This window comes from Plectropomus leopardus, chromosome 3 (genome assembly GCF_008729295.1).
Source record: "Plectropomus leopardus isolate mb chromosome 3, YSFRI_Pleo_2.0, whole genome shotgun sequence".
Taxonomy (NCBI): domain Eukaryota; kingdom Metazoa; phylum Chordata; class Actinopteri; order Perciformes; family Serranidae; genus Plectropomus; species Plectropomus leopardus.
The window spans coordinates 30039376-30052772 of record NC_056465.1 but is presented as its reverse complement, the minus strand read 5'-3'; the positions used below and the strand labels follow the sequence as shown (position 1 = coordinate 30052772).

At 39.9% G+C, this 13397-nt stretch overlaps 1 protein-coding gene across 1 annotated transcript in view; it reads right to left on the bottom strand.

The window, feature by feature from the left end:
• The window catches only part of ralgps2 (Ral GEF with PH domain and SH3 binding motif 2), a 105105-nt gene that overhangs the window by 69300 nt on the left and 22408 nt on the right, over nt 1–13397 (bottom strand). The window contains exons 2-5 of the mRNA XM_042484100.1: nt 7164–7273; nt 2490–2620; nt 2103–2210; nt 525–575 (exon numbers count right to left, since the gene is read on the bottom strand). Of these exons, the coding sequence (XP_042340034.1) occupies nt 525–575; nt 2103–2210; nt 2490–2549 (219 nt within the window). The 5' untranslated portion in view covers nt 2550–2620; nt 7164–7273. The remainder of the gene's footprint in view (nt 1–524; nt 576–2102; nt 2211–2489; nt 2621–7163; nt 7274–13397) is intronic.

The following is a 13397-nucleotide window of genomic DNA, read 5'->3' as shown; positions in this document are numbered from 1 at the left end:
CTGTTCAGGTATGGCCCAAGACAAAGGTTCCAATCCGATCAAGCATCTGTAGAAGGTGCCGGCGCCCCACAAGACTCAAAAGATCTGCTGCCAACATCCTGGTGCCCTACAACGCAGGACCCCCTCAGAGGACCTATGTCTGGGCTTTGACAGGTCAGAGGCCCCACCTTGGACTAGATTGGCTCTACATGTCGAGGCATGAACATAGAACCTCTAGGGTACCAGCACCTCCTACGGATGCTTAATCAGATTCAGATCTGGGGAATTTGGAGGTCAGGTCATCACATTCCTCAGGCCATTCCTGAGTAGTTTTTGCAGTGTGGCATGGCGCATTGTCCTGCTGCCATCGGGGAATGCCGTTGCCATGACGAGATGTACTTGATCTGCACTGTTTGGGAGGGTGGAGTGTAGCATCAAAATAAATGCCAGGCGCCAAGGTTTCCAAGCTGGTCATTTTTACAAAATGACATCCAAATAATGCTTTTAACACCTCTGCTCTCTCTACAGATTTGAGATCAGCTTACCTCTGGCTGGATGGCTTTGAACACAGGAGCGTCCATGAGCGTAATCTGGCCCTGGAGGAGACGAAACACAACAGTTGTTAGGATGGCTATGTTCAGACTGGAACAAACATTTTGTCACACCTTTCAAATATCACACTGCCATTTAAGAGATATATTATCGCGAACTGAAAGAATAATAAATTGTCCAATTGTCTAAGGTTTCTTAAATAACAGTTTAACAATTAAAACTTGCTTTTGCAAGTGAGGTCATGTCATTTAAAGCAGGTAGGAGTGAGTGACTGTGGTCTTTTATAATCCCCTTTTACACTGCCTTTCCACGATGACAATATCACACCACTTTGCCGTCTCGCCATTCTGTATAAAAGGTAAAGTCATGGAATTGGGGAGCAGAGTTGTCTGACCTTTGAGCTGGCAGGACAGGTGGGACATTTTGATGGTGTGTAATGACTAGCTGTAGGAGATTTAAAAAGCATCTACTCGTAGATAACAGCTAAAGAACAAGGATAATAGTAAATGTCCACAATGAGATTTAGGACCTCCTTACTTTTCGAAAAGAGGATGAGATCAGCAACCATATAGTGACTGCCATGTTATGCAACTGTTATTGTTTAGTAAGGGCTGCTGACATGAATGTTATATGTAAAACTAAAGGCAGACACTGTTGTGTTAAATGTCATGCCTCTTTTGCCTCCACAATGCCAGCATGCTGTCTAATATCACACACTATAGTGGCATGATGTTGCCATTGTTTAATTCTGTGTAAATTAGAACCAACACGTGTTGAATTCTACATTCTGCACATAGATAAAGTACTTTGCACCGTGCACTTTATGCCATGCAGTTTACATTGCTACTGTTAATGCACTTTTGTCCTCTGGATGAACTGTTGTGTTGTTTTCTGTTGTGTTGTTTTCATTTTCTCTTTCTTTCTGTCTTTATTTTCGGATGTAAATTAGCAGTCTTGCTAACTCCGGCATATTTACATCTGTATTTTATACTGGTGTTCATTAATATGCGATGTCCCTTTTAAATAAACATTAAATAAATAAATAATGAAAAGGCAGCATGATGAAGGGACTCAGTCGTGTCCCTATAACACGATATTGTGCCTTGTTGTAGCATGGAGATGTGAAGCAAAGACACTTGGGGGAAAGAGAAGATAAAGAGTGCCCTCTTATGGCCGAATGGTGCAAAACAGTCGACATGCATCAAAGCATTGATAAAAGATTACAGACATGATGGGGAATGTGCTTTTATTTGATTTATCATGGGACAATCCCGAGAAACATTCCTCACTACAAAAGAAGGCTATTTCTACAGAAATGTGACTTCTGTTTGTTCAGTCACCATGGAAAGTTTGCACAGAGGCAGCCAGAGGAAATCTATCAGTGCCTGCTTGGCACCGCCAAACATCATCAATTATTACTGATCCAAACTCTGACCCCATTTCCTCCCCTATCATCCCATTTCCTCCTGTCTCAAGTCAGCACATCACATTTGTGCTGACGAATCATTTCAGTTTTTTAAACACTACATACAGATAAATCAGACAAAGACAGCCGCACACACTTTACTTACTGCATATTCTTCAGGAGTGACCTTCAGCACATCGAACACAACGGCGTCAAAACTCTTCTTCAGGTCCGAAGAACCCTTGTCGCTGAGAGACTCTGAGCTGCTGCTCTTCTAGAAAACACACAGGTGCATTAAAAGGTGAGAGGAGTGACGGCTGTGACGTTAAGACCAAGAATATAAAGTGGAGGAGAGAGGTGAAGTATGCAAAGTTCAAGAGGGTGAATTAAGCAACATGATGTCGTAGCACAGCTGAGAATCATTGAAAAATATGTTAATATTTCACATAACTACACCTAATAATTACACTCTGAACCAGTGTTGCTAGGTTGAACACACACAAGATGAATTTTGACAAACAGATGGTGGTCTGGCAAGTGGGCGTGGCCTCACCTCAGAGACGGTTGCAGCGGTGGTGGTGATGCTTGATTGGCCATTAGGGAGGTCCATCATTCCCACACCATCCAGCTCTAGCGCACGAGACCATTCATCATCCTCAGCTGCAGCAAAGCCCGCCCGGCCCTCTGAAAACACACAAAATACGCCACAGTGAGCACGTTTTGCGCTACATCTCGGCCATTATGATTGAAAACATGAGCAGACAAACCAGCTTGTGGCGGCAGCACCACCTACTGGTTAAAATAAGTTAGAGCATTCTCCGGCTTGAGCAAGCAAGGTGGAGGGCACGCACATCAAAAGGACTTTTACAGGTGATCGATCAAAAAAAGATCAAACCAAAGCATGAATCAAACATAAGTTTTTCTTTTATTTGTTTGTGTTGTTCTGCTGTCTTAGGTCCTAACACAACACAAATTGCCGACTGAATTTGCCAGTGTTTCCAAAACTTTTTGGGGAGAATAATTTATTACCTTTCTTCTATTTTTGACATTTTGGTCTACTATTTTTTCTATGTACTTTTCTAGATTGTTTTTAAAATTAGTGTTTTTGGATGAATTTTGATTTATACTTGTAACTTTTGATGTGTTGTACTTAGTATTTTTTAACTTTTGATGTGTTGTATGTGGTACATTCTTGTTTCTTTTCATGGAGACATGTTCTGTCCCCCATGTGAGAGTGTCAGAGGGCACCTGTCAGCTTTGCTCTGAGTGGCCCAGCCCGACTGTCTCCGCCTGAGAGTGGATCGTCTCTTAATCAAGCAAGTCACAATCACCTGAGAGATGAATGTGCTTGTGTCTTTATATTGCTTGCTCTGTGATGATATTTGAAAATGCCTGACGAAGATCTCCGTTAGATCGAAACATTGCACAATTAAAATTTACTGGGAGTTTTTGATATAGTGTGCAGATCTTTTCTTGGATCCTAGCATTCTCATTATTTTAGTCAAATACTGAACTGAAATCAGCTTCAAAAAATGAGTCATGAGTGAACTTGAGTTGGCGGTGAAAGTGTCGACAAGTTCGGCGATTGTCCCGGCATGTCTGTGAATTCCATATGGACACGCACTTTCAGAGCCTGTCACTCACTACACACGAGAGAGGACAGGACAGAAGGAGCTTAGGCTGAGCATTAGGAGGAGATCCTCTGTGAAAGGGGTTTGGAGAAAGCAGCTGTCAGACCGAGCCACAACCCTAAACAGCTTACAGCCGACACTCGAGCATGACCCACTGCCACTCGGTGACTCTACAGGCCGGACACAGGAAAGATTTCTTTTCTCTTTTGTCAGCTAGCTACCAGAGAAGAATATGTTCATCCTGATATTCTCGCTCTTGCTAGATTTCAACAGTCAATATGATTTTCAGGAGTAAAAACTGTCTGCTGGAAATGACAGAATCATCAAAAACGAGGTTTATTCTCGTGTTTTGGTTAGTTGGTGTTATGTTCATCCTCTGAAAAACCTGCTGAGTACCTGAATACTCCATGTATGATTTGATTTATTTCGAACATGTAAAAAAGCAACAAAAGAAATGATTATACAAACGAGCAGAAAGACAAAAATAATAATATTTAAAGACAGTGAAAAACAAAGCAAAGGAGACTGTCAAACACTTGATGACTTGGTTTACTAAAAACTTATATCTCATACATACCATTTTAAGTATCATACAATTAACTGAAGCAATTATATTCATGTCAAAGACAAATACACAACACAAGCTACCACAGCCCAAAGTTTACTCTTACTCTTTCCTTTATCAAATGTCAGCAACACAAAAATGTATTAGAGGCTGTAACTGGGAAATGTTTGTTTGCTTTCTTGATAATTTATCTACATGATTGAATCTGTTCCCAACAGTGCTGCCAAGTTTTTCCTCCTGCGAATCAGATAATAAGTAGTGAATTTATTAAGACTATATTTTATATTCTTAAATATTCTTCTCTGTCCATGACTGAAACACCTCAGAGACAATTCTTTGCCAAAAGCACAAAGAGACAGTAAGGAAAATAAGAAGCTGCTTAGAATACTGAAAGCCAGCAAAGCCATCCCTTGTGTACTTGACAATGCAGCCCTCTGTGTGTGTGTGTGTGTGTGTGTGTGTGTGTGTGTGTCCATCTCTCAGCCTGTTTTTTTTGGCTGGCTAAAGGCTCGAGCTGAAATGGGCCGTGCTTTAAGAGCCATTAGCTGCTCCCCACAGTTGCATTCTGCTAAGCCGAGAGCAAACACCACTACATCATCTCAGTTTCCCTCCTATTGTTTGCCAGCAGTGTATAACTACACAGGAAGCAATCGCCAGTCTGTATTTACAAGTCTGAGTCTGCCTGTTGTTTATAAAGTCGTACATCTGTAATTACCTCACTTCCTGCTCTAATACCTACGTATGTCTTGTTGTGTTGTCTGAGGTGCCTCTAGGCTGTGACGCAAAATACCACTTGGAAAGATTGTACACAGTTGTCACACAAACACACAACGCAGGTCCTTTTTTGCTGTGATGAATGTAATCATACTATACGATAGGGCTGGGTCATATGGAGAAAATTAAATGTCAAGGTATTTCAACCAAATACTTCAATATCAGTATTGTAGCGATACTGTAGGGTTGACTTTCGGTGCTTTACCAAAATATTCACACAATGAGATTTCTTGATAAGTAATCATCGCAGGGGTTTCTGCAGCTTTAGGAAAGTTAGATTTAAGACTTTTTAAGACATTTAAATGTCACTTGGAATTTTGAGATTAATTTTCTAATAACCAAAACTGAATTTTATTTTGCCCAAATGTTTAGTGAGACATAACACATGAATGCCTTTGGTTCAGTGAAAAAGTTAGATTATTTGCATCAAATGTTGAAAAAACAAAGAAAAAACAATGACTATATCACATTATCATAAAAGTATCTTTTAGGGAAATGTCTGGCACTTCTGTGCATTTTTTTATTTTTCACTCTGCATGTGTGATTCAACTGCTTGAATTCTCATCATGAGGAGTTCAAAAAGAGGAATTTATCAATGTTTTGCAAAAAAAAAGGATTCATTTTTAATTAATTTGGGATTTTACAATGCAATGTGAGAAAAAAACATTATTTTAATACTAATTAAGGCCTTGTTTTTAGATTAATGAATTCAATGCCTTTTGAGACTTTTTTAGGATCTGCAGGAACCCTGTATCAGTCATGTGGGTATAATAAATAAGTGGTTGAAGACAAATAAAAGGAACAGCCAGAGCCGTCTGGTTAGTTTAACCATTGCAGGTAGGTTAAGAGGAGAACAGTATATATGTAATCCATTGCAGAGGAAGGTTTTATGTAGGAATATGGTTATTAGTTGGAGTAGATTTAGTTACAGGTATGTCAGATTTGTAACACCGTAAATTTTGACAATTGATTTTCACGTAGAAGAGCTTCACTCTTACAACCAAAAGAAATGGATCCCTTGTTCACGTAAGCTAGCTTGACTAGGCCACATATCCAACATCCCTCTTGCCAAAATAAACAAGGTCTTATTCATCACACTGGTCATGACTGCTGGTAATAAATGCTTTATCATGGAAAAGTGCAGACGCTCACTCTGTCTCCATGCGTCTTAAAGCAATCTCCTTGTACATGGCATCAGAAAAAAAATTCTGTTTAATTTTAAAAGAAAACCTTTCTCCATCTGTTGTGGGTTGACAGCGAGATACGTCTGATGTACTTGAAACAAGGCAGAATTACAAATGCTTTAATGATGGGGGGGTTAGGGTGGGTGGGACTGCTCTTGTGGGATTATTACGTTTCTTTAGTTTATGTTGACAAAAAATTAATCTGTTTTCTCCTATAGACTGCTTTTTGTGATAGAAAGTTCAATAAATACATTTTCGTGGCAATTAAGACCTCACAAATTGAAAGTTAAGACCATTAAACTACTTTTCAGGCCTAATATTTATAAAATTGAATTAAAGACATTCCAATACTTTTTAAGGACCTGTAGACATATCACCCAGCCCTTCTACAAGAAATGCAAGCGTCCCATTTAACTAGCAATTATCTTTTCATCGAAAGATAAACTGTAAATACATTTACAACGCAACAGTTTGTTGGATTCCATCTACATTAACATGTAATTTTGTCAAAAGTACAAATACTTTGATTCTTTTCCAATACCACATGTTTAGAATGGTGATCTAAGCTGATTATACATCTAATAGTATTTGAAGTATCAAAACTATTTAAACACACACAGCTACTATCAGACATTCAACCCGAGAATTAAACAAAGAGCAGGATGATCAACTGGTCCTCAACCTGCGGCTGTTACACATTTCTCCAGCAACAAGCCCACCACGTGACTGGAGGTGTGTGTTCAGTGACTTTTCTGAACCCGCTTTGTGTGAAGGCTTCAAAAAATTAGACAAAATATATCTTATCATCTTAACACTTCTTTTCTTTTTGCCTTGGTATGTAAGTGGTACTAAGTATCGTAAATTCTGGCATATTGAGGATTCCTGTGTATCAAAAAAAAACTAAGCATCGCACAGTTATATTTGCTTCTTTAATTGTGATGTGCCCAGCTGTAATCATAAGCTAAGAGGATTAAAAACAGTTAGTATAAAAGCCTACAGGCTCATAGACAAACCTGCTCTGCCACCACACTTCCAATAACAAGTTGCCTTCATTAAGATGAGGCCGTACTCACCAGTTGTGTGTCAGATGCACATAGTGTTGGAGGTGAGGTTTCGCCTTTTTTTCTGTGTCGCTGTCTTTGTCTATCGAGTCCCGTCTTCCTCTGAGGCTGGTTTCTGCTGTCTGTGTGAAAGTGAGGAGAACAAAAGACAGACAGTGAGGACGGCAGAATGATTCTTCTGAACATGAGAAAAAACCCACGCAGCCATTGCAAACGTACGTTTGCCAAAAAAATCCAATAGCTGATCTGATTTTGTGGAAGTGCAAACCATCAGCCGATGAAATGGCAAGATCTGTAGCGTCTGTTCTAGTGGAAACTTTGGTGCTGCATCATTTCAACCATCAGTTTTAGCAACTATGAGACAGATTAATAGAAGTAACCTAATTCTCAGTAAACCTCCCTTCACACATATGACTACTGGAGCACCTGTGCAGCTCAACTTCAATACCAAAAGATGGTACAAAAAATATGTTATTAATATTAATATTATCATTATTAATATATCATTACATTTGATTGCATTTGATACACTTGACTATAGGGCATAAAGATAAGAGTGTAGGGCTGCAGCAAATGATTATTTTCATGATTGATTCATCTGCCCATGATTTTCACAATTAAAAATATGGACTTAAATATTCCAGATTTGCCAGTGAAAGTATTTACTACATCCCCAAACTGTGTTACTTCATCATGCATCAAGTTCAAATCCCATCATGCTCTCTGACTCTAGACCTCTCACATGATATGACTCACATAAGCCAGTAGGTGTCTCACTACTCTGCGAGATAAAACTCTGTGTCAACGTTAGGGACAGACACTGGCTGAGGACAAATGCTGCATGCTGGCAGACCAGCAGTTGGCCTTCAGCCATCAGGTAGGGGCTGAGATCTTGTCATCCCCTCCAGGTTGTTATCATGGCGGGTACGGGTACAAAGCTCACAAGGAGAACAAACAGTGGATTAAGATTTCCACTCACCAGAGTAAACTTTAAACCTTTGCTGACCTAAGCCTATACATTCTTTTAAAGATCACATCTGACCAAGTAAACACCATCCCGCAGCTGGATTACAGCCCATGTTTTTGTGCTGGGGATACTGAAATAACATCTCTTTGCACACAATGAGCTCACATCTAAACTCTGTGTGTCACCGTCACTTAAAGAGTTGATCTGTCTATACCCTGAGCAGTGAAAACATCCCCCTGGCAGCAGCCTGTTTCTGCTCGTCTGCTGTCAGTTTGCTCGCTGTCTGAGCTGCCTTGTCAGTCATGATCCATCCTGGACCTGCTTACATCTCTTTAACTTTACAGCTCCTTCCGACGCCCACACCTCCAGCTATGCTACTTCAAAAACACAGAGAGAGAGACTACACCCCCTCCTTCTGAGTCACCAATCCTTGCAGGCTCCTGATGTAAGAGTCCCCTACTTTCAGCTCTTGGCAACATCCTCCTGACAGCGAGCCGAGCCGAAATGTGTTGTGTTTGGTGACATAATTCCACGTGGTTGAATCCTCATGTTTCGCTTATCAAGGTTCACCTCGGGGGAATGTTAATATGCCCGGCTGAAGGAACAACATGAGTGCTGATAAGGTGTAGGTGTGTGTGTGTTCGGATGGGCTGACAGTGTTTCGGCATCAGCGGGATAAGACTTCAGGGGGACATGACAGGGATTAGAGGAGGAAGCTGAGAATAACAGAGGAAGAGTGACAGAAAGTGGAGTGATTCATGTTGGAGCAGAGGATGTGTCGCTCTTCAGCTAAATGTGACTCATTACACTGCATAGCAGGTGCTGTTGAATCAGACCTCTCTGAATCGGGCGCCTCTCCCTCCCTCTGTTTCGTGTTGTCAGACTGCTTTTTGACATTCGCATACATCCCGCGGTTCAAACACAAAAGACGCTGGCAACCTAACAGGCCTCGTTACTGAAGGGCACAATGAGTATCAGCGAGTGTTTTTGTGTGTCGTCATGCACATGCCGGCGTATTTGTGCATGTGACAACACATTCCACATCCTGCACTGACCCTTTACATTCCTGTCTCCAGTGGCCCTGAAAACAGGTCTCCACCAACTCTATTTGTCCTCCGTCCTCCTTATGGTGCCCGTCTCCTGTCCTTTTCCTTTTCACCTCGACCTCATTTTACAGCAGAAACATCCAAATTTAAACGGATACTTCAGATAGCTCTTTTGAAATGGGATTGCATGAGGTACTTATCCATAGACGGTGTATTACATACAGTAGATGTTAGTTGGCACACCCCCACAGTTTGGAGAAACAGGCACTGACACTGAAGTGACGCTATCAGGGTTCCTACAGCTTATGGCTAATTCAATTTTATACTTTCTAAGACTTTTTTTTAATGCCAATTAGGCTGAAATGTAAGACCACTTGTACAAAAACCAAAACTGGAAGAAAAAAAAAACATGAACAATGAAAATTTTTACATCAAGTTAAGAATAATTAACTTTATGTAACATAGAACATTACATTTTGGATCTAGTGAAAAAGTTAGATCTAGTTAGAAATGGGAAATACCATGCATTTATTGGTGAGTTTTATTACTGATCTTGTGTTTCTTACTTTGTATGTGGGATTCCACCGCTTTAATTCCCCTCACTGAGAGTTTAAGAAGAGGGATATGGAGAATTATAACAAGATTTTACCAATTATTTGGAAATTGTACTATGCAATGTCAGAAAAAAAGAAAAGGAGTCCAACTTCCCATGTCTTCACATTTTTAAGACTTTTGAAAGGTTAATTTAAGACAGTTTAATACCAATTAAGGCCTTATTTTAGTTAAATGAATTCAATGCCTTTTAAGACTTTTTAAGGATCCACAGGAACCTTGACTATGTGCTGCTGTGGAGCGGACAAAAAAAAATATTATCAGTTTAGGTGTTTGCTATATTTAGAGCATTTTCACTTCTTTGTCATCAGACAGTGACTTCCAAAATGTAGAGTAGCAGCGCCCTTGTTCAGCAACACAAAATTACTGTTTTTGTCAATGGAGTCTTGTGGCTTTGAGGAGAGCATAGATGGGGAACTGAAGCCATTAACAGGGTCTCCATCTGAACAGGCTGTCTGCAGCATGGTAAAACAATGAAAGTATTCTCAATATAGTGTACACTCAACCCAAAATTGATTTTTTATAGGTAGGTCTTTTATCTTTGTTTTTTTAGTAGGTTCAAATATGCATTTTTGCTGCCACCATCTACAATACATTGTTTAGCTTCCATGTCCACACTCCTGCCTGCATCTCCACACGTGGAGATGCCAACCATCAGACACTGTAAGTAATTCACTGACTATGGTACATACCCCATACAACCCTAATTCAAAAAAGCCCAACTATCCCTTTAAAGACTGTGGAATAATGAACACTAACTATAATTTCCAGAAGGTTAACAAATCAGAGAGAATGAACTGCATAAATGAATATGTTTGTGGCAGTGGATGAAACAACACTTAAAGTAAACAAATAGTCAATCAATTAGTCAATTGACAAAAACATTTATCAAGAACAATTCTGATAACTGACTAATTGCCGAAGTGATTTTCAAGCAAAAAAAACAAACATTTTCTTATTCCAGCTTTTTAATAGTGAGAAATTGCTGCTTTTCTTTGTTGTCAAGTGAGGTCATTCTTGTCATTTTTCTAGCAGAAATGTCAAACATTTGACAACTCTAGCTCCTTAAATATGAATATTGCTTTTTATTTCTTGTCTTTCTATCCGTGTTAATTACATTTCTTAAGGTTCTAGACTTTTGGTCCGACAAAACATGATCGGCTTTACATGAGCAATCAAGAAAACAATCAGCAGATGGTTTGATTATGAAAATAATTGTTAGTTGCAGACCTAACTCTACTCCCACACTAATACTGTCAGTAAAGGTTATCAACAGGTGACAAAGGCAGCTGAACATATCTGGATGGAGAAGTAAATTATCAAAAAAATATTTTATCAATATCAAATACAGATTCCAGTGAAATGGTGACACACTGAAACTTCCCCATTAGCCCTCTCTTGACCAAACATCTGTGACAGCAGCTGCTTTCTTCCTTTGGCACAGCTTTTTCATGCAAGATGTAATGCAACGTTCATAATTTATTATTCTTTGGTAGCCATGACAAAACTGTGGCAGAGGATTACAGATGGCTCTATATCGTGGAAACACTGTAAGAACCTGGCATCCAAAGCACCAGACTGCTCCGAGCCTTAATCTCATTTACTTTTGTATGTGTACACGTTTACTCAGACCTCCATCTCAGCCCCAACACACACAGGCACACGTTAACAAAGGATTAGCGTGTTTAGTGTGTTTAATGTGTGTGAGTGAGTGTGTGTGGGTCTCTCTACAGAGCTATACATTGAGTGTGTTCAGGGAAAGGTCACAAGTTGTGAGACTGCAAATAAAGGATCAGACATGTGAGATTTGTGTAACGTTCAGCATTAACAGAGTGCTGTGTGACTTCTACAGCTCTAACAGCTCTGCCAGTCTCTGCCTGCAGCACTGCAAGCCTGCCTTTGACACTTAACAGCCCCAGGAGCCTTGCTTCTCAATCTGCTCCTACTGAGTGTGAGAGCGCCACAAATGTCCTTCTCCTTTTGTGCTCAGCAAGACTCACAGACCTCATATTAGGAACAAAGTACAGGTGAGAGCTGTGGCCTTTTCACTGCAAACACTTTGAAAAAAGGCAGAAAAAGAATCCGGTTGGACTTTTGCTTCACTGTGCTTTCTGATTAAATTTACAGTACCTCCTCTCTGTCAGTCTCTATAATGCATGCACTGTACAGACACGTGCTTTCTGTTTTGCCTAGCAGCGGCAGAGCTTGATGCATTTGAAAAGCATGCCGCAGATGCACCAAAGTCAACTAAAGTAGGTCAGTGTGTTGAGCTGAGCAGTGAGGAGTCTGACAGCCCTTTTAGCAGTGTACTCTTCATCTTCACTTTAGTACACAGACACAATAAGGTCATTCGCACTGTTAGGAGCTGTAGGCCTTTAAAGTAAAAGCAGTTATCTTTGCACTAAAGTAGTATTAGGTCGCATTGTCATATGAAAAAGACACACTGTAAAAGGCTGAACCTGTAGGCAACTTAGGAACTGTTGCCAAATTGCTTTAAAATGATGCTTAATTCCTGCTTAAAAAAACAAGCAAAACTACTGCTATCTACTACTACTACTACTACAACTATCTATTTCTGAATGTTGTGTTCATGAAAGGGCAAACCAATGCAAAAAGCGACAGAACTACTTGTTTAGAAATATTTCAATAAATGTATGGCTTTTAAAACTACATACCTACATATTACAAATTAAACAAATAAAATAATGTCCTATAGCGTAAAACTTCATTTAAAAGGACCGCAGACTTCTATCTCTGCGCCTTGGAAGGTGCTAGAGTAAAAAACTGAGAACACGCTGCCTCCCAAAGTGAGTTCGAATGAATTGTTTGTAATTGATTGTTATTCCATAGTCTTATTTTTATACAGGTTATATAATATCCACACTAAACTAGGGATGGGCATTTTAAGCAACTAAAATGGGAGAGTAAATTGGCCAAAAATGGAAACGATAAAATTAATGTTAAGAATAATCTGCAAACTTTCAAACACTGCCATGCACATGCAGAGCTGAAGGACAGAGTCCAGAGTCGCTATCCTCCCGATCAGTTCGAGGTCTGCCACGTTGTCACAAGCGAACACAACAGCAGCAGCTAATTCTACACTGAACTGTTTAACAAATTCACACTGACACCAAAATGACTCGTTTCTGTCGCTGTAAGTTGCTAACAGTTAGCCCTGTTACTGTGCACACGTGAGCAGACTCTCACCAACTATTCCCCGATGTGGAGCTCACACTCCCACAGCAGTAGTCTCATGATAAACAATTACAGCAACAGCAAGTCAATACCGGGGTGAGCAAAGCAATACACTGCACACAGATGTACAATGAATATAATACAGAATAATACATTTTAAATAGTAAAAAAATATATATATTTACAACAGCAAAATGTGTGAGGTTGGGTGGCGATTGCTTCCTACATTGAACGAATACTGATGCCCAAATCAAGTACCCATCCCTAGTTTAAATGAAGAATTTCCATTCAGTGCAGCACCCCAGGCCCATGCGAGAACTTGCCAGGCAGACAGGTATTGCTGCTTTTTTTCCCCCACAATTGACTTTAAATTTTTACAACTGAATGTCTGTTGTTTTCTTAAGAATATTTGATGACAATCTTAGG